Here is an 18,823-nt window from a genome sequence, read left to right as displayed (position 1 = left end):
GGGCAGGCCAGCAGCCCCCTCCCCCGTTAGGAAGCTGACTCAAGGTTACCCAGCAAATTCCTGTATTTAGAGTCCAGGGCACACGTGCTGCCCACCCCCACCTGCCCCGCCCCAGAAGCAGGGCGTCTAAGTGAAGAGGCGGAGAGTGCCGTCAGCTCCAGAGGAGAAGACCCAAGGCTGGGTGGGGTGGAAGGCCACGTCGAGCACCCCCAGGTCTCTGGTCAGGGCGTGCCCCTTGAGCACCTTCACGGGCACCAGCAGTGGGTTCTGCAGCAGGTCGCTGTGGGGGAGGGAGAGACTCAGGATCTGGCCGGAACCGTCCCCAAGGGGCACACACGGGGAGGCGGGGGCATTGACACTCACTTGTACACCATCCCGTGGCAGACGATGACACTGCCATCGTCGGAGCCAGACGCGAAGAGTGGATACCGGGGGTGGAAGGCCACAGCCCGGAGTGCCTTCTTGTGATGCCTGGGGTGGGGAGAACCAGGCTCGGTGAGGCAGGGGTCGGGGCAAGAAGCGACTGGTCACCCACCAGCATCTCACCTTAGCACTCTGTATGGCTTGGTGGAGAGGTCCATGTCAAACCACACAAGCTTGCTGTCATAGCTGCCGCAGATGACGTTGTCACCTGGGGGCAAATTTGGTGGTGGGGACTTGGTGGCCCTCCAAGTGCCACCCCCCGACCAAGACACCCCCTTACCTGCCGGGTGCACCGCCAGGCTAGACACCCACTTGCAGTTGGGCATCAGCTTTTTTGTGAGCTCCTGGCGCAGCAGGTGGTAAAGGCGGACGCAGCGCTGGGAAGCCACGAGCAGGAAGGGCCGCGTGGGGTGGAAGGCTACGCGCTGCACCTGGCCATGGCTGCGGCGGAAGGGGCTCTGGCTGCGGCGCCGGCTCAGCTGGTGGATCAGCACCTGGGTGTGCCCTGGAGTGGCCAGCACCACGGCCAGGTAGTCCCCGCGCCCGTGCCAGGCCACCTGCGCTACTGGCTGCAGGGAGGTGAGGCTGGGTGAGATGCGGCCCCTCCCCGGGGCTCTGCCCTCTGCCCCGCACCCCGCCTACCTTCCCATGGTGGATGCGCAGCCGCAGGCCGCCCTGCCGCTCCTCTTGGGAGGCTTCCAGCCAGTGTGCAGGCTGTGAGGTGGGCTCCGGGGGTGGGGTGAAGGCGCTCAGCAGCTGGTCCGTGCTGCCCACCACCAGCCGGTCCCCCAGGGCTGGGTTCAGCAGCAGCACCGTGTCCTCCCTACAGTCAGAGTCAGATGGAGGTCCTCAGGCACAGGTCTGTCCCCCCACCCGACCCCGGGCACCCTGGGCCTCACGCACACTGCCACGGCCACCAGGCAGATGGTGGGGTGAGGGTTCCAGGCGACACTCTTCACCACACCATCCACGGGCACAGTCCTCATGCAGCGGGCAGTGGCCACCTCCCAGAGTCGCACTGAGCCATCATCTGAACCTGGACACACAGACAGGCCCTCAGTACCTGGCCCTCCAGGCCAGCCCACCCCACTCCCCCTGGGGAGCTGCCCCACTGTGCGCCCACCTGATGCCAGCCACTGGCCATCTGGGGAGACGCTGAGGCAGCGGACAAAGTCGTTGTGGCCCCTGTAGACCTGCAGAGAAAGGGCAGGGCAGTAAAGACCAGACCCTCGGAGGCCTTTGCTCCCCACCACCCACACTGTCTGCTCACCAGGGCCTGGCACGTGGGGAAAGGCTGCAGGTCCCGTGGCCGGGGCAGCTTGGGGATGAGGTCTTCAGGGTCCACGTTCACCTGAGAAGAGGATGCAGGGTCAGCTGCACCCACCCCCACTCCCCGCCCCTGCCCGGGTGCCCCCGCATACCCTCATCTTGCGCTGCCGTGGACACAGGTAGAGGTCCAGGCAGCGCTCAAAGCGCTCCTGGATGAAGCGGCCATAAGCAGGCACAGCTCGCAGGCTCGGGAACCGGCGCGGCAAGAAGCTGAGCTTCCTCTCCTCGGGCTCCTGCTGCTCCCAGGCCAGGCGCTGTGGAGGCAGGAGTGAGCCAGGAGCCGGGCCGGGCCAGGGGCCAGCCCAGACCCCACCGTGCACCAGGCCCACCTCCTCCTCGCTGGGCAGGTACTCGGGAGGCGGGTTGTAGGACTCCGAGTGGCCAGGCAGGGCCAGCTTGGGAGCAGGCACGTGCATCTTATGGCGACCCAGCACCGCGTTGGGGTCCTCCTGGGCCCACAGGTCGTAGAAGTTGGGACTGTGGTCCCGAGGCCGGCGAGGCTGGATCCAGCCCATCTTGATGGCATGCACCATGCGGGAGACCTGCAGAGACGGCGGGGTGAGGGGGGCGGGGCAGGGGTGGGGCGGGCAGGCGCGCCCCCAGGATGGCCCACACCCACCTTCTCCTTCTCCACCAGGGAAGGTATGAAGCTGCGCTTGTCTGCAGGCCGGTTGGTCACTGGGTGGATCATGAGGTCCCCACTGAAGAAGTCCACAGCTGGCTGGGGACAAGCAGAGGAGGGTGAGGGTGGGCCTGGGCCCTGCAGGTGTCCCCAACCCCAGGGCCAGCAGCTGCCGCCTACCTCGTAGGGATCGAAGCTCACGTCCCCGAACTGGCCCCTCTGCAGCCGCTGCACCAGGGCCACCTGCTCATCCGTCAGCCGCATGCTGTGTCCCGTCATCCGGTCCCGCACGGTGCGCCTGGAGGGACCCAGTCAGAGCCCAGGCCCTGGCCCCGCCCCGCAGGCCCACCCCGCCCACCCGCAGGCTCCGCCCCACGCCCACCCACCAGTAGTCAGGGTCGTCCATCTTGTCCAGAAACTGGTCCAGCTCGTCCCGGGTGCGCAGGGGCTTATAAATGCGCCGGCCGTCCAGGTCGTAGCCCACATGGGGAAAGTCATCGTACCACTCCAAGGGCACATTGCCCACCGTGTTCCGGATGTCCTGGGGCAGGAGGCCCGCGAGTAAGCAGCAGATACCCACCGTGCCACCCCTCCCTCCAAGCCCCTCAGAAAGACACAGGCCAGGAAGGGGAAAGGCAGAGCAAAGGGGCTGGCCTCCAGGCTGCAGGAGCAGCACCCAGGCACCCTGACTTGAGCTTCTCCCCGGGGTGTGACGTGGCAGGACGGCCAGCACTATCCGCCCCCCCACCCAGACCCTCAGAGGCGCCGGAGCTGTACCTTCACATTTTCCACTGAAGTGGTGCCAACCCCAGAGCCTCCCCTCTGGATTCCTTGGCCAGGGCTCTGGGCAGCCACAGGCAAGGGTGACCTCATCGCCCGTGGGCTCCCTCCCCTGGCTGGGGCCTTAGGCAAAACTGGGTAGCCATGGGCAGGGACTCAGGGAAGACCCCACCAGTCCACTCCAAGAGGAGACAAAGTCCACTGCACTGAGCCCGGCACACTTTCAGGGGCTCCCCCAGCCTCCCACCCCTGCCCCCACCCCACTCTCAGTGGGCAGAGCAGTCACATTCCTGGACACACATTCCTGGTCGAGGCCCCTGCCAGCCGCCACCCTCCCTCCACCCAGCGCGGAGACTGCTGCCCAGGCGGCCGCTTCCTGCAACAGTAGCCACAGGGGGAGGGGCCCAGATGAGACTGAACAGCCGGCAACCTGGGAACCCCGACAGGACAGGACCCTCTGGGCGTGGCCCCTCTGCACCTGCCCAGCCCCCAGCCTGCTGACCTGAGTCCTCCCTGCTCGCCCTCCTCCAGATGTGCCCAGGTCCCTGCCCACTGCTGGGAATGCCCATCCTCCTGTGCTCCCCAAGTCCACACAGCCATCCCTGGACTGGACAGACGTGGGGGGCCCAGAAAAGACCCATGGGGCATTTAGCAGGGGAACAGGGTGCGGGTGGGGGGTTCTCCAGGCAGGAGTGCAGGCAGGAGCCAGACCTGGAGGGTGGTGCCTGGAGGGGCAGGTGCAGGAAAGACAGGCTGTGCCGTCAGGTGAGCCCCACGACAACCTAAGGGGGCAGCTGAGGGGGCCTGGGCTGGACTCCAGCTGCTCAGAGCGCCTCCATGCCCTCTTTTGGGCACAGAAGGCCCAAGTGTACATGAGAGGGAGAGACAGACAGGGTGTGGCCAGGCGCTGGGGCCAGGGCATCTGGGTTAAGGCGGTCATGCCAAGTGTGAAGGCCGGGGTCACGGATCCTGCTTGACCCTCCCTCCTGCCCCCTGCTAAGAGGGAGAAGGGGGGGCAGCAGGACCTCGCACCTCTCGGAAGGGCGCCCACTCTCCCCAGCCCGCAAAGACAGCAGGATGCTCCAGGCCCCTTCACCACTGCGCGAGAAGGCAGAGGGACGGAGGGCCCCTGCTCCAAGCGGCCTCCAGGGGCTGGGAGGCGGGGAGGAGGGCGGGCCGGCGCGGGGGAGGGGCCGCCGCGGCTATAAAGGCCCGGCCCGCGGCCCCGCTCCAGCCCGGGACGCACACGTGCGCGCGGTGCAGCCGCCACCGCGGGAGCCCCGAGACCCGCGTGCCCCTGGGCCGGGCGGCAGTGGCGGCGGCATGTGCGGCGCGCGACGGAGCTGACGGCGGCCGCCGGCCCCATGTCCTTCGCAATGCTGCGTTCGGCGCCGCCCGGCCGCTACCTGTACCCTGAAGTGAGCCCGCTGTCGGAGGACGAGGACCGAGGCAGCGAGAGCTCGGGTTCAGACGAGAAACCCTGCCGTGTGCACTCAGCACGCTGCGGCCTCCAGGGCGCCCGGAGACGGGCCGGGGGCCGGCGGGCGGGGGGCAGTGGCCTGGGGCCCGGAGGGCGGCCGGGCCGCGAGCCCCGGCAGCGGCACACGGCGAACGCGCGGGAGCGGGACCGCACCAACAGCGTGAACACGGCTTTCACAGCGCTACGCACGCTCATCCCCACCGAGCCCGCTGACCGCAAGCTCTCCAAGATCGAGACCCTGCGCCTGGCCTCCAGCTATATCTCGCACCTGGGCAACGTGCTGCTGGTGGGCGAGGCCTGCGGCGACGGGCAGCCCTGCCACTCGGGGCCCGCCTTCTTCCACGCATCGCGTGCCGGCAGCCCCCCGCCTCCCCCACCCCCCGCCCGTGACGGCGAGAACGCCCAGCCCAAACAGATCTGCACCTTCTGCCTCAGCAACCAGAGAAAGTTGGTGAGTGTTGCCCGCGGGGTGTCCACGGAAAGGGAGGCTAGGAGGATGGGGTGTCCCCCACCTCCAAACCACCCCTGCAGCCCACACCTGCTGGGCAGAGAGGGCAGGGCCAGAAGCAGGCAGAACCCCCAGCAGCACCTGTGACACCCGCAGCCCCAGGTCCAGGGAGAGAGAAGACGAGGAGGGCCCGGCCTGAACCAGCGGGTCCCCAGGACAGGCTCCTGTGGGGACAGAGAGGGAAGAGGCCCAGGCAGGACCTGCACCAACGAGGAGGAAGCTAGGGGACCAGACCAGGGTTGATCAAGCAACTCTGGCCACCTACCCTGCCATCAAGGGAAGGGGACTTGGGGGCAGTGAGGAAATCCTGCTGGGGTCTGCTTGCTCTACCAGTGGCCTAAGGCTTACTGGGCACCTGCCTGCCTTCCCTGGACCCGGCTGCCCACTGATGCCAGTGTGGCTGTGGGATCCACTGGCAGGAGGCTGGCAGGAGACTCAGGGGCTGGGGGAGAGGGCCCCGCTGCCGGAGATGCTGGCCGGCTCTGATTTACGGCGCCTGCTGCGCGTGGTGGCACCGGAAGAGCAGGGTGAGCAGGGAGAAAATACGGCGCGGCTCTCCCCAATCCCCATTTCCTCTCCAGACAGCACGCGTGAGCTCCTGGGGCCTGAACATCTGGGAGATTTAATTTTACAATTTTGGCTATGCAGCAGCGCACTCTCCTCCCCAAACTGCTTGGGGAAGCCGGGGTGAGCGTGGAAGGGGGTGCTTTCAGCGTACCCCGTGGGGAAGTCCAGAGGCACAGGCTGGCGCTGGCCTCCGCTTGGGCCCTGACACTGCCCTCCCCTCCGCAGAGCAAGGACCGGGACAGAAAGACGGCGATCCGGAGTTAGAGGCGACGCCGGGCCATCCGCGGAGAGCCCCAGACCTGACTCAGGCACAGGCCTCGCTGAGGGCACCCCCAGGCCCACCTGGCCCTGGCTGCGAGTGGGGCTGATGGACAGACAGGCGGTGGGACGCGCAGCCGCCGCAGCACTTGCCCAGCCCCACTGGAACTTTCCGTGCTGGCTCGCTACATGGCTCTCCTCTGGCCACTATGTGCTAGCATTCTGTGTCTTTGATATGATAATATAAAGTCTGGAAATTTTGTATAATTAAAAACAAAACAGTATCTTCCAAATGCAGATGCACACTGTCCTCTGGAGCAGCCCAGAACCAGCCCTGAGCAGAGCTGAGCCCACACTCCTGCCCTCAGGGCTGTGGTTGTTCGTGTCCCGGCCACCCTGGGCCAAGGCGCCTGGTTCCTGGGGAAAGCCCCCACTTTCCAGGGCTCAGGGTCAGCCCCCGCTGCCAGGGAACTGCGGTACGGGGTCTGGAGACCAGCGAGGCGAGAGGGCGAGGAAAGACAACAGCCCCCGCGCACTTGGCAAGGGACAAAGTGGGACAGGCCGAAGCCAGGGAGCACTCCTGCCCCACCCCCGCTCCAAGGGCTACCAGGGGTCCGGGCGCCCTGCAGGCAAGGGCAGTGCGTGCAGCGTGCTGGTCTCCTGGGCCTTGGCACCTCAGCCCCTGCCCGCAGAGCCCCAGGAAGTGCGGGGCGGGGCACTGTCTGGCAGAAGGAGCTCCCAGTCTGTGCAGGCCTGAGGGTGTGGACCAGGTGGCAGGCGCCCACCCTGGGCTGCCCTGGCCCCAGAAGTCCTGCTCAAGGCAGAGGACCCCGGCCGCCCGCCCCTGCACCCACCCAGCTAACCCGAAGGCCCCACCTGCCCATGAGGAGGGCAGTTCAGGCCTCTTGGAGCTGTGCACAGCTGGCTGACCATTAAAATCTTGCAGGTGACAATTACGGCTTAGTGGTGTAAGCTCACAGGCACAGCAGAGAAGCAAGCTGGGGGCAGCACCTTGCGGCACCCCCCCACACTGGCCAGCAGCCTGACTTCCGGCAGCCGGGCTGAGAGTGCCAGGGGCCGACCCGGGGCCCCAGGAGAGGCCAGGTGCTGAGGCCCACGTGGGCACCCCAGCAGGGCAGGCCCAGAGCTGCCCCCTCCTCTTAACAGACGGGCTCCAGGGAACCAAGAAGCAGGAAGCTGTGGTGTAATTTTGGAGGAAATTCTCAAAGCCAGAGCCATTAAGGGTTGGGGGGGGGGGGCTATGTCCAATCTGATAGAAATATAACAGGATAAAAAGTCACAACGGCAGGTTCCACTCAGAGAGAAACCCAACCCCAAATTTCCTCTCCTTAATCCTGCAGGAGCCTACAGCTGGCCAGCAGGAGGGGGAGAGGGCACGCTCGGTCACTGCAGAAGCCCCCCGCCCCCGCCTGCCCAGAGAGCCAGGACTCTCAGGCAGAACGTGGGGGTCCCGCTAAGGGCCGAGAAAGGTACCTCTTCTTCTCCTGGGCACTGAAGACACTTGGAGAACCGACCTGGGAAGGGCGCCCCCGAGGGCCTCCAAGCTTGCCGCCCCTGCTCCACTGGGCACCAGCAGTCCTGTGGGGGCAGTCTGGGGCCTACCTGTGCTCAACCACCCACCTGGCCCATGCATACCTGGGCCGGGTGAGAGCCCAGACCCCCTCACAGATCCTCCAGAGATGACAAACAGGTAGTCAGGCATAGTCAGGTGCCCACCTCACAGCTGGGCAGATGGGGGAGGGGTGGGAAGCATGCCTCGCACAAAGGTGGGGGTGGGCACAGGGGACTCCCCATGGAGCACAAGGACAGGCAGGGTGAGGCTGGAGGGTGTCTCAGGGGTGCCAAGTCAGTAGGAGAGGACAGGCCGCTGGGACGGTCCCCGGGGGGAGCAGGTCCTGGCACAGGACGTGCAGCCAGGCCCTCAGCTGCCGGGCCTGGGACTCGACAGCGGCTGCAGCTTGGCCGGCCTCAGGCCTGGGCAGTGGGCCCGGTCGCTCCCTGAGCTGCACCGGTAGCAGCAGAGGCCGAGGGCCTGGCCCGCCAGCCAGCGGGAGAGGAGGGGCGGGGGCGGGGAGGAGCACGCCGTCACCCTCCACCGCTCCAGAAATTCAAACCAGACTGGGGGTGGTGGGCCGGCCGAGCCCCAGCGGGCGCGAGTCCACTCGGCCGTCCACTCCAGCAGCCAGGCCCCCCGTGAGCCAGAGCCCCACTCCCTGCCCAGGACCCAGCGCCCCACGCGTGCCCCGGGCGGCAGCGTGAAAAGAGGGCACGGCCCGCACCCTGGGCCAGCAGCCACTCCTGAGGCCAAGCAGGCCTGGAAACGCTCCGATGGCCATCAGGGCCAGGCTGTCAGCTCCCTGTCCCCAGCCCGGGGAATGAGCTGCTGGCGGTACCACGTGACCCGTCACCAGGCCGCCCGCCCTGGGCTGGCCCGCCCCCACCCTGCACAGCACCTGCGGCTGCCAGGAAGCACATGTGACCCCACGGGGGCCGCGCCCGCCGACCCCTCCAGGGCCCAGACGCCCCGGCCCGCACTCTCCAGGGAGCGGGGAGGGGGACACGGACGCATCCGTGCGGCGCCCCGCCCCCGGCAGCTCCGGACACCCGCGGCCACCGCTGATGTGTCGGCTGGGATTTTTCCGCTCTCGAAGAGCCCCCTCCCCCTCCCCTTCCCCCTCCCCAAAGTGGCTGCAGCTGTCAGGACCGCAGATTGGAACTGCAGGTACGGCGCTGGCCCGCTGCCCGCCTCCCTCCCGTGTCTGTCTGAGGGAGAGGAAGCCGGCCCACCTCTGGAATCCTTCACTCTCTCCTCGTTCGCCTCTCCCACCTGTCCCCGGGGAGTGCGGGGTCAGCCGCCCTCACTCTGGCGCGCTCTTCCCCTTGCCCCGCTCCGATTACAATGCCGGCAGTGTTCCCTCCACTCCCCCCCTTACCGCGAAGCGCCCTCTGTGGTGGGGGGTGGCCCGGCCGCGTGCCCCAGGCCACCTGCTGCAGCTGGACCTCCACAAGGTGCCCACACGAGGAGCCCTGGGCGACAGCCCTGAGGCAGAAGGCCAGGTCCCTCTGGCCTCCTCCGGTCCCAAAGGCCAAAGCCAGCAGAGGGGCCATGCAGGGCTTGGCTGAGTGGAGCCCACCCGCTGTACCGTGGGGGTGGAGGCGCCGGGAACGCGGACTTGGAGCCCCCTTCCCAGACCTCCCCTGTCAGACTGCCCCTGCTGCACATGATCCTCACAGAAGCGCTCCCAGCCAAGCCCACTGCTGAACCTCTGGACACGTGTGGGCCTCGGGACCCTCCGACCCACTCCTTGGCCCCTATCAGTGCCTCAGGGCTGTTGAAGGGCAAAGAAGCAAGTCTGCCCCCACCAAGGGTCCCAGGGGTGGGGGGAGGGCCCCTGCTCCTGGGTCCTCAGATACCCAAAACACCCCCACCCGCTCCGTCGTCCAGGGAGCGTGGGCGTCCCCACGTGCAGCCAGCAGCGGTAGCTCCTAGAAACGCCTCAGATGGCTGGAAACGGGCATGGCCCCCCCAGAGTGCCAAACGCCCATACTGAGCCCCATGATACTGCGGCCACCTCCAAGATCCCACTGCGGGGACTCGCCCAGAGCCTCCAGCGCCAGCCCCGCCTGGGCCCCACTCCGCAGCCAGGCCGTCAACCACCTTTCAGACAGGACTTGCCCCCCATACACCTGGCTGCCAGGCCCCAGCTCCTGGGGCCACGCCTCCAGTCTGAGGGCAACCCTACCCCCTTGTGTCCCTGCAGGGACCCCCAGCTTTGGCTCCTGCCACCCAGAAAACTGGCTCCCGATGGGCACATGGCAGGCCAGGCCTCTATCGCCCGCGTACCCAGGCCAGAGAAGGGTGCGCTCTGAAGGCGCCCCACCCTCACCTGCCCTGCCCCGCCCCTCCAGGGGAACCCTGTCTCCTGACCGGACCACTGGACCCAGGTGGCTGGTCTTGGAGGGAGGAGGGCACCCCGCACACCGATCACAGCGGGCCTGGCTCAGAGGTGGCACTTGGCAAAGGGACCCGGGGCACCCCGAGGTCACGGCCACCACACCCACCCCGCAAGGCCACCTGCGAGGCCCCGGGCCACAGGCTCCTCTCAGGCGAGGCGCTGGGGATACTGCAGGGGCAGCCGGAGCCCAGTCGTGGGGGTAGGGGCAGCCAGGGAGGCCGGCAGCCCACGAGGCCCAGCAGAGCCGAGAGGCACGCTCTGCACAACAGCTCGAAACCCGAGCCGCCACCGCGCCGCCAGCAGCGAGCGCGCCGAGCGCCGTGCCGGGGCGGGCCCAGCGATGCTGCTGCAGCTCGGTAGCGGGAGGCCGTCAGCGGCGCCTGCGGGAGAGCGGAGGGGGCCGCCCGCCGCCCGTGCTCTCGGCCTGCCACCCGCCAGCCTCAGTTTCTCCGGCTTTTCCCAGGCTGGAGCCTTCTCCCAGGCTGCAGCCGGGACCGCCTGCGAGGGCCCCCGCCCCCGCCCCCTGCGGCCGGATGAGATCACGTCTGTGGGGGAGGGGCGCGGGCGGATGGGGGAAGGGCTCCCCCACTCGCGGCCGCAAAGACCCTCGCCAGGCTGGCGGCTCGGCCAGAGGCCGCAGGCCAGGCGCTGCCCAGGGTGAGAACCGGGAGGATGGCACCGTCGAGGCCGAGCTAGGACGCAGGACATGGGTGTCCCGCCGAGAAGGGGAACCCTCACTCACCAGCCAGTGCCCCAGGGCACGGGACCCCAAAGCTGGGCCCAGCAAAGGCCAGCGGTCAGAGCACCTAGAAGCCCCAGGGTTCCCCAGCCCAGGCCTTAAGTTCAGACAAGGCCCGGGGAAGAGGAGCCGGCCCTCAGGTCCTCCCCCAGGAACACACCTTGTCTGGACGCCCTCGCCCACTGCTGGAGGCCGGCCAGGGCCGGAGTGGGGTCCTGGCACGATGGACCACCTCCAAGGATGCTGCAGAGAAGGAGCTGCCCAACACCCCACGACCAATGTTCTGGGGCTACGGGCCCTCACAGGTGCCAACCAGAGCCCGGGGTGGGGGTCCCTGCACCCCTCCTGTGCTCTCGTCACCCCAGCCTCCCAAGCCTCTTCCTGAAGCCCACCCTGCAGAGACGCCGTGATGGGGTGGGGGGCACTTCTCAGGGAGAAGAGCCTCAGCCAGGCCAGCCTACCCCGAGAGCCAAGCCCTGCCGCCCCCTGGGCCGAGGCCGGCTGCACTGGCAGAAGCCGGCTCCTGCTGTCACTCAGGCCCACATATGGGATAGTCATCGCCGGAGGAAGCGGCCCCCCCCCCAGCCCCCGTGGCGGCTCCAGAATGGGGCAGGCCAGGAGGAGCACCTCCCCGCGGGCGGGCCGAAGCCCCTCCCCCGGCCTCTGCACTCCATTTACAATCATCATCGATTTCTCAAAATACCGAATATAAAAAAGTAGCCGACAGGATGTGGCTGCCGACAGCCAGAGCCCCTGGGAGGGGGAGACAGGCCGGGAGCTGTGCTGTACGGCCCCCCTTCGCGGAGTGCGCCCGCTGCTCCGGCCAGGAAACCAATTTATTTTGTTTTGTCTCTGTTCTCTGAACGCACAGAGACTGGATCGGGCGGGCGGCCAAGGCTCCTGCAGCCGCTGCCAAAAGAGCGGAGGATGGGGGTAGAAGCCGTGCAGGGGAGGGGGCGCGTGTCTCCCGGCCGGGGACAGCCCCTGACAGGCAGCAGGAAGAGCTGCTAGAGGTGGGGACCACGGTCTCTGCAGGTCCCCCAACCCAAGGAGGCTCATATCCGGGGGGCTGATGCCAGGGCACTGGGCAGAGGAGCCTCAGGCCCCACCCCCCAGGGGGCAGGGACACACCAGTGAGGGGGTGGGCAGGGGAGCACCCATCACCTCCAGCAGGGAGCCCCTGAGCCTCAGACCCCCCAAGAGCCCATGGGCAGCCCCGGGCAGCCGAGTCACAGCCACCTCTGGCCAGATGGGGCACCCCAGCCTGTCAGCAGGCTTTCCCCGTGAGACGTAAACCGGGAGGACCAGATTCACCCAGAACCATGGCAGCTGGGCCTCTGGGACACCGGGGAGGAGGGGGCAGAGCACGGGGCACCCGCCTCCTGTCCCTGGGGTCCAGCGCGGACGCTGGTCGGGCCTGACCCCCACGCCCACCTCCACCCGGGCGACAGCGCCTGTCCACGCCCACCCGGAGTGGAAGCAGAGCCCCCACAGAAGATACGGTGCCTCCTGCCTGCCAGAGGCACCCCCACAGCCTAGGGCCAGGACATGGGCACGGGGTGGCTGCGCCGCGCCCAGCCGCCCTGCCCACAATGACACACACACTCCTGCAGTCATGTGTCCCCGACCCTGAAACTGCTCTTCCAGACAAGCTTGGGGCCACGCCAGGACGCCCACTCAGGCCCTGCGGTGGCCACACAGCCCACCCTGCAAGGGGGCAGCTGTGGCCCAGCCTACCTCCTCATCGGAGCTGTCCTCCGCATACTCGTTCTCGCCCTGCACGCTTGTCACCTCAGTCCTTGAGCAGGGGGTCCTGGCCTGGGAAGGGAAGAGGGGGGAAAGTTACTTCAGGACCCGGGGCAGACTGTGGGCCAGGGCACCCTGCCCCTCCTGCCCACACTGGGGCCGAGGTCCTGCACCGCAATCTCTAAGCAGCTCTGACCTGCTCCCACTGCCAGGAAACGAGTGGGGATACCCCCAATCTAAGTGGGTCTCTTGGAGAGGGGGGGTTCCACCCAGGGTAAGCCTCTGTCAAGGGCCATCACAATATCCAAGCTCAGAGGGAAGACCCCAGGGAGGGGCTGACACCAGGTGAGCCACCCCCACACCCCTTAAGGAAAAAAACAGCTGCAGGGCTCCTGGCTCAAAGGCCCAGCTGAGCCCAGAGCCAGCCCGGGGTCAGAGGACAAAGCAGGGGTGGCCTCTTGGCAGCAACAGATAAAGGCTGGGGTCACCCCCAACTGGGCCAGTCCATCCAGGGGAGGCCAAGCTCTCGATGTCAGCCACCAGCACAGGGGCCACCCCGGCCCATCACAGGGCCAGACCCTCAGCCTGAGGAGGGCACATTCAGCCCAGCTGGCCAAGGGCCCAGAGAGGCACCCACACCCTCGGAGCACTGGGAGGACTGGCCCCGGGCTGACACCGCCCACCAGGCCAGTGAGTGGGTGCCACTGGGCATTGACACCCCAACCTGGAAAACAGATCCTCCCCTGGCGGGGTGGGAATCTGGTGTACCGGAACTGGGACTGATGGGGAAAACAGCCCGTATCTCCCCCCGCCCCGCGGGGGCAGTAAAGCGTCGGGAGCAGGAGCCCCGCTCCCCTGCCCGGGCAGGAGCCAGAATCCGCCTAGCAGCTCTTCCTCCCGCCCGCCAGCTTCTCCCTCCGTGTGAGGAGGCTGGGACAGTAAGTTTTTTTCCAGGCCAGGAAAAGGCGAGATTCGGTTTCCACGTCTCTCCCACCCTTGCTCCCCAGGCTGTGCGCTGCGGGAGCCCTGCCCGCTGAAAGTGGGTCAGCCCTACCAGGCGGGCGGCCCTCAGGGAGGGGGCACAGGGGCCAGCCCGGCCCAAGCTCCCCACCCACCCTGCCTGGAGCATCCAGCGGACACACCTGCCAAGGGTCCAGGCCGGGAAGACCCTGCGCGGAGCTGCTGTGAGTCTCCGAGACCCTGAGGCCAGCCCGCGGCCACCAGGACCCGCGTGGGCCACCCTGCTCTGGACCCCAGCCGCTCAGGCCCTGGGGGGCCTGCACCACCTGCACCACAGGCCGCGGTCCCGGGCCCTGGAAGGAACAAGCATGGCAGTCCCAGTGCCATCCAGAGCCAGACACGGGCAGGGGCTCGGCCGGAGGGACACCCAGCAGCGGGGCTCCGGGCTCCTGCCAGAGCTGCCGGCAAGGGCCTGCTCAGGGCACCGGACAGCCACTCTCCAGAGGCGCCAGCAGTGCCGCCGGCCGCCACCAGGGGGCAGCCGCGATGCGGGGCCCAGCGGTGCGGGGACCAGGCCGACAGTGCGCCTGCAGCCCTCCAAAGCCTGGAGACAGGGGGGCAGCCAGCGTCCTCTTCCTCGCACAGTCCAGCCCCGGCCCCCACATCCTCAGACGCAGACACCAGATGGTGGGGTCTGCCCAGAGCCACTCGGCACATGAGCCACCCACACCCACCCCCAGACGGGCTCAAGGCCACGTGTGGGTGCCCTGATGGGTCCACGTGGATGGCTGGGGGCCCGCGGGCGAGACCAGAGGGAAGTGAGGTTCTGAAGGCAAGTGTCTGAGCCAAGGGGGCCAGGTGACCATGACAGGCTTCTCCTGGGAGGGGCTGCAGCCTCGCACGGCTGAGGTGGTTTTTAACTTCGGCTACAAAGGTTTGAGTTTCTTCCTGAGGAAAGGCAGCATCTTGTGTGTTCCCACCCTGATCTGGGGGGCCAGCCCCGGGGGAGCAGCCCACAGCGGGGGTCTTAGGCGGGCTACTCTGCTGCCTAAGGGCACCCCTCTTGCTGCCCTCTGCACCAGGTTTTCACCAAGACTGCTGTGAAGAGCTGCCCTGCTGTACGTGAGAGTCCCACGCAGGTTACCTCACCTGGACCCCTAAATAGGATGTGTTAAGGCTCTGAGGGCAGAGCTACCACAGCTCTGGGGAGCACAGAAGTTGACATGCTTCTGAGCAACTGAGGGGTGCCATGGGACCCCTCAAACCCACTCATGTCAACCCAGACTGACACCACCACTCTCCGCCTGAACTCTCATCACCAGAAACAAGAGTCCATTGCTGGGCCAGGCAGGGCATAGCTCCCCCATGGGGGCCCCCGCCCCAAAGGGCCCTGCCTCAGGTGGCCTCACTAAGCAACCTGTGAGACATGGCCTACTCCCTCCCCAGGCACCAGACCCGCCTAGCACCCTGCCCCCTGCTTCTAGAAGAGCGCCTCCTGCCCAGGGGGTTGCAGTAAGCTCCTATTGCAGTAAGCTCCTAAACTTCAGGCACAGTTTGGGCAGAACTCAACGTAGGTTACCTAGGAAATGGTAATTCCTTACCATTCCTTGCCCAAGGTAATGGGCACCCTTAGTGAGTCTTTCGGAGAAGGCAATCGCACCCCACTCCAGTACTCTCGCCTGGAGAATCCCATGGATGGAGGAGCCTGGTAGGCTGCAGACCATGGGGTCGCTAAGAATCGGATACGACTTCACTTTCACTTTTCACTTTCATGCATTGGAGAAGGGAATGGCAATCCACTCCAGTGTTCTCGCCTGGAGAATCCCAGGGACGGGGGGAGTCTGGTGGGCTGCCGTCTATGGGGTCGCACAGAGTCGGACAGGACTGAAGTGACTTAGCAGCAGCAGTGAGTCTTTGGTTACATTCTTGAATGTGGCAAGCAGACTGAACTAATAGAAATGGGAACTTCTGTATGAAAGAGTATGAAAACAAAATAGGAGAAAACCCACACAAGTGTTACTGAAAGGACCAGACCAAACACAAGAAGTAGAAAAAAAGAGATCTAAACAAGCATGACAGGGAAAGAACAGCAAAAAGCACCTGATACGCTCCATGACAAGAGCCAAACGTCTTTCCTGACAGAGAAGCTGCCCAAAGTGCCCCCGAGTGCTGCTGGGAGCGCTGCTGGGGGTGCAGGGCAAGGCCAGGTGCGTGGGAGAGGCCAGGCCCAAGGAGGAGACAGGAGGGTGGGGCCAGGTGCAGGAGGGGAGCGCGGCCAGTGGAGGTGAGGTGTGGGGAGAGGCAGGCCGGTGCAGGATGCGCCAAAGATGAGGGTGAGGCCGGAGAGGCTTCCTGCTTCGAACGGCCCATGGCCCGCACACCTGGAACCCACAGAATCAGGGGACAGGGCTCCCCTGAAGAGTGACCCTTCCATCATGGAACTCTTAGCGGAAGAGAGAGAACAGGCTTCCTCCTGTGTCTGCCATTGGCCACCTTTGTCCCCAGGTAAGTGTCTGGACCAGGCACTTCCCACTCCAGACAGAGGCCTGGAGAAGCACACTCCCAGCTGGGGCCCCTCGCCAGCCTGCACCCAGGTCTTTGACATCTCCCCAGCATGCCCCTGAACACCGCAGGGGCTGCCCCCAATCCTTAGCAAGGGACAGCAAAAGCCTCGAGACAAGCTGCAGCGATGCGTCCTGCCAAGGGTTGCGGAGAGTGCAGTGAGTGGAGCTGGTGAAACGCCACCCAGGAGCCCCACTAAGGCGGGGCCGCTCAGGCAGCCCTGCTAAGAACTGGCGGAGAGGGCGGGGGTGGTGGTGAGCAAGTCACCTAAGTCCACACGTCGTCTAAACCACACCAAGGCCGTGGCTGTGGCCAGCATCACAGGAGCTCGAGGCTGCCATTCCAGAGCTGGGCTGCTCGGTGGAGGGGCTGGTGGCCGCCGGAGCGTCACCGCCACATGGATCCTGAAGCTGTGGGGTGGGGACGCTCCCTGCCGAGGCTGCACGAGGACCCACATGGCAGGGCCTCGTGACACAGGGCGGCCACAGGCTGTGACAGGGGAAGGTGGTCAGCAGACCCTTGAGAGGGCCCTGAGCCAGAGAACAGCCCTTGTGGTGGGAAGGTTTCATAGGCGAGCAGCGCTGCATTGGCTTCAGGATGCGAGAAGCAGGCTAACGCGGAACACGACAGGGCTGTCACAGAGGCAAGACTGTCCAGCCATGAACTGCAGTCACCAGGAGAGTGAAGGGAGTGGACAGGAACACCTCCTCTCCCAAATGGTGCCGCTTGAAGATGTCACTCTTTGTCAAGGAGGCAGAGGAAGGGCCCACCTTAGGTCACTGCACAGAAATCCCACCTTGGGCTTCGCCCCGAGGAAGCCAGCTGACAGCTAAGTCTAGCAGGCAGCCTGAGACCCTGGAGAAGTAATGTCAGGGTTCCTGGGTTACCGTGAACAGAGCACAGGGCTCCTCGGCTCCAAGCGGCATTCTGCCCCGCCCTTACTGTGCCCAAGGGAGGAGGAAGGAGGCCCTGGGGTCCACGGAGTGGGAGAGATCAGTGCCGGGGGCCCTCAGAGAGCCCGATGCCCGGCAGGCGCTATCTTGGCCATGGTCATCTGGGGTGCGGGGAGCCCTCGGGAGACTCCTGGCTCACCCACCTGCTGCCCAGGGCTCCTGTCCATCCTGCTGCGCTGCTCGCTGGTCCCCGCCCCCTCCTCCTCCGAGGCAGTGGCATCCTCGGTGCTGTCGCTGCCGGAATCTTCCAGGCCTGAGAACACACTCTCCTCGCTGTCGCTGTCGCTAAGGCCAGGATCACTGCCAAGCCTGCCGCTGGGAGCCGGAGCGCCGAGGAGAGAGGGCTGCAAGAGGCATGGCACTGATGACCCCAAGCCCACCCACCAGGCACCAAGCGCTGACCCACAGCCTGTGTGGCCAGCCTCCTTGGTCACGGCCCTCAGGCCACAAGCCTCCAGCTCCACCAAAACCATCCACCCAACCCAGGCCTCCCTCACCACCCACCTCCACCGCCAGCAGGCCTCCTGCCCTTGGAGGGGACATTCAGTTAGAGTCTCACAAGAGAAGGACTTTCCAAGGAGCTCAATTCCCATCACATCACCTGCACCAGCCCTCCACCCTCCATGCCCGAAAGCCACATCTGGCATTCACATCTCCAGAGCTACCAGGGCACTGGAGTGGGGTCTGGGACAGGCAGAGAGGACCACAACCTGAGGCGCTTTTCCAGCCAGAAGAGGACTCTATTCAACCAGATAGGGACTGACAATTTATCAGTAAATGGTAAAGACTGGTTGAAGAGACATAAAAATGATGCAAACTTTACTTAAAAGCAAGTGTTCTGGTTCACCACCCCATGGGATAGGACTAGAGCTTCCTCTGAGCAGAGGTCTGCTGACCAGACACCACCCAATCCCTAAGTTCACAAGACCCATGCACTTAAGAGAGGGGAAACAAGAACTTACAGACTTTCAGCAAGCACTTACTTGAATGGAGAACCCTAGATTTCTGCTTTTTAATAGCTACTAATTCTCTCAGCTAACAGGAAAGCCTGCACTCACCAATTAGCAGCATTCAACTGAACTTCCACAGAAATAACTCTGATACACACTACTTCAACGCTTAGTAAGCTACACAATTACAACAGCAAATAAAAATGGCACAAATGGCTTGGGCACAAACACATATGGCTGCTGAGCCTGGTGCCCAGAATGCCTGCTAGCAGGAGAGCAGCAGGATTGGTGAGGGTAAAGGGGCTGCCTGACAACCCAGCAACGTGGAGTGCTCCCTTAGGCAGGCGCGGCTGGACAATCTTTGGAGGGCTGATGACACCCCAAACCCAGCTGGGGTTCCGCTGCATGTCTGAATGGAATGGCTTTAGGTGCAGTTAAAAAAAGGATGCGGCCAATACAGCAGGCACGGCCTTCCTATTCTCGTGCCCTTTTACAACGTATCCGACGTATCAGTAACGTACTAACAGGCTCAAACCTCTTTAATGCAGGAACCACAATTCAAAGGGCTAGGGAGGCCTCGCGCACGATGCCAGCCCCTCTTGCTAGTTCGCTCCGGCCCACACTTCTTCAACCACACTACGGGAGCCCCCTGCCCAGGACGCCCCCACGAGGCCACCGCCAGCAGAGAGCTGGTAAACCTCCTCCTCGCACTCCTGGGCCCTGCTCCCCGGCGCTGGCCGCCCCGGAGCCGCCAAGTGCGGCCCAGCCGCGCCACCCCGTCCCGCTCGAGCAGCCCGTGGTCACCTCCTCCAGCTCCGGCTCCGGCTCCGGCGGCCGCTTCCCGGGCCGCGCCACTGTCGCCGCCGCCACTGCGCCACTCCGCGAGAAAGCCATGCTCCCTGACCGCCCAGACCCGCGCCGCCACTTCCGGCAGCTAACACACCTCGTGGGCCCGGGGGCGGGGCCCGA

General features: G+C 65.7%; 2 protein-coding genes across 2 annotated transcripts; one reads left to right on the top strand and one right to left on the bottom strand.

Annotated features, from left to right (window-relative positions):
* Positions 1-111: 111 nt before the first annotated feature.
* Positions 112-18,770, bottom strand: BOP1 (BOP1 ribosomal biogenesis factor). The gene is made up of 16 exons (XM_068983801.1): positions 18,659-18,770; positions 17,048-17,248; positions 12,421-12,501; positions 2,761-2,915; positions 2,555-2,672; positions 2,372-2,473; positions 2,082-2,294; positions 1,845-2,006; positions 1,694-1,774; positions 1,547-1,616; positions 1,327-1,459; positions 1,066-1,246; positions 704-992; positions 547-631; positions 364-471; positions 112-280 (listed from the first exon to the last, which is right to left on the bottom strand). Exons 1-16 carry the CDS (start codon positions 18,746-18,748, stop codon positions 127-129), a joined length of 2,223 nt encoding a protein of 740 aa, XP_068839902.1. The 5' UTR covers positions 18,749-18,770; the 3' UTR covers positions 112-126.
* Positions 4,519-5,973, top strand: SCX (scleraxis bHLH transcription factor). The gene is made up of 2 exons (XM_068984075.1): positions 4,519-5,085; positions 5,935-5,973. The coding sequence occupies exons 1-2, from the start codon at positions 4,519-4,521 to the stop codon at positions 5,971-5,973; spliced, it is 606 nt and encodes a 201-aa protein (XP_068840176.1).
* Positions 18,771-18,823: the final 53 nt, after the last annotated feature.

This window comes from Capricornis sumatraensis, chromosome 11 (assembly GCF_032405125.1).
Source record: "Capricornis sumatraensis isolate serow.1 chromosome 11, serow.2, whole genome shotgun sequence".
NCBI lineage: Eukaryota > Metazoa > Chordata > Mammalia > Artiodactyla > Bovidae > Capricornis > Capricornis sumatraensis.
Note: the sequence above shows the minus strand (reverse complement) of the source record. Positions and strands in the feature narration are given on the sequence as shown.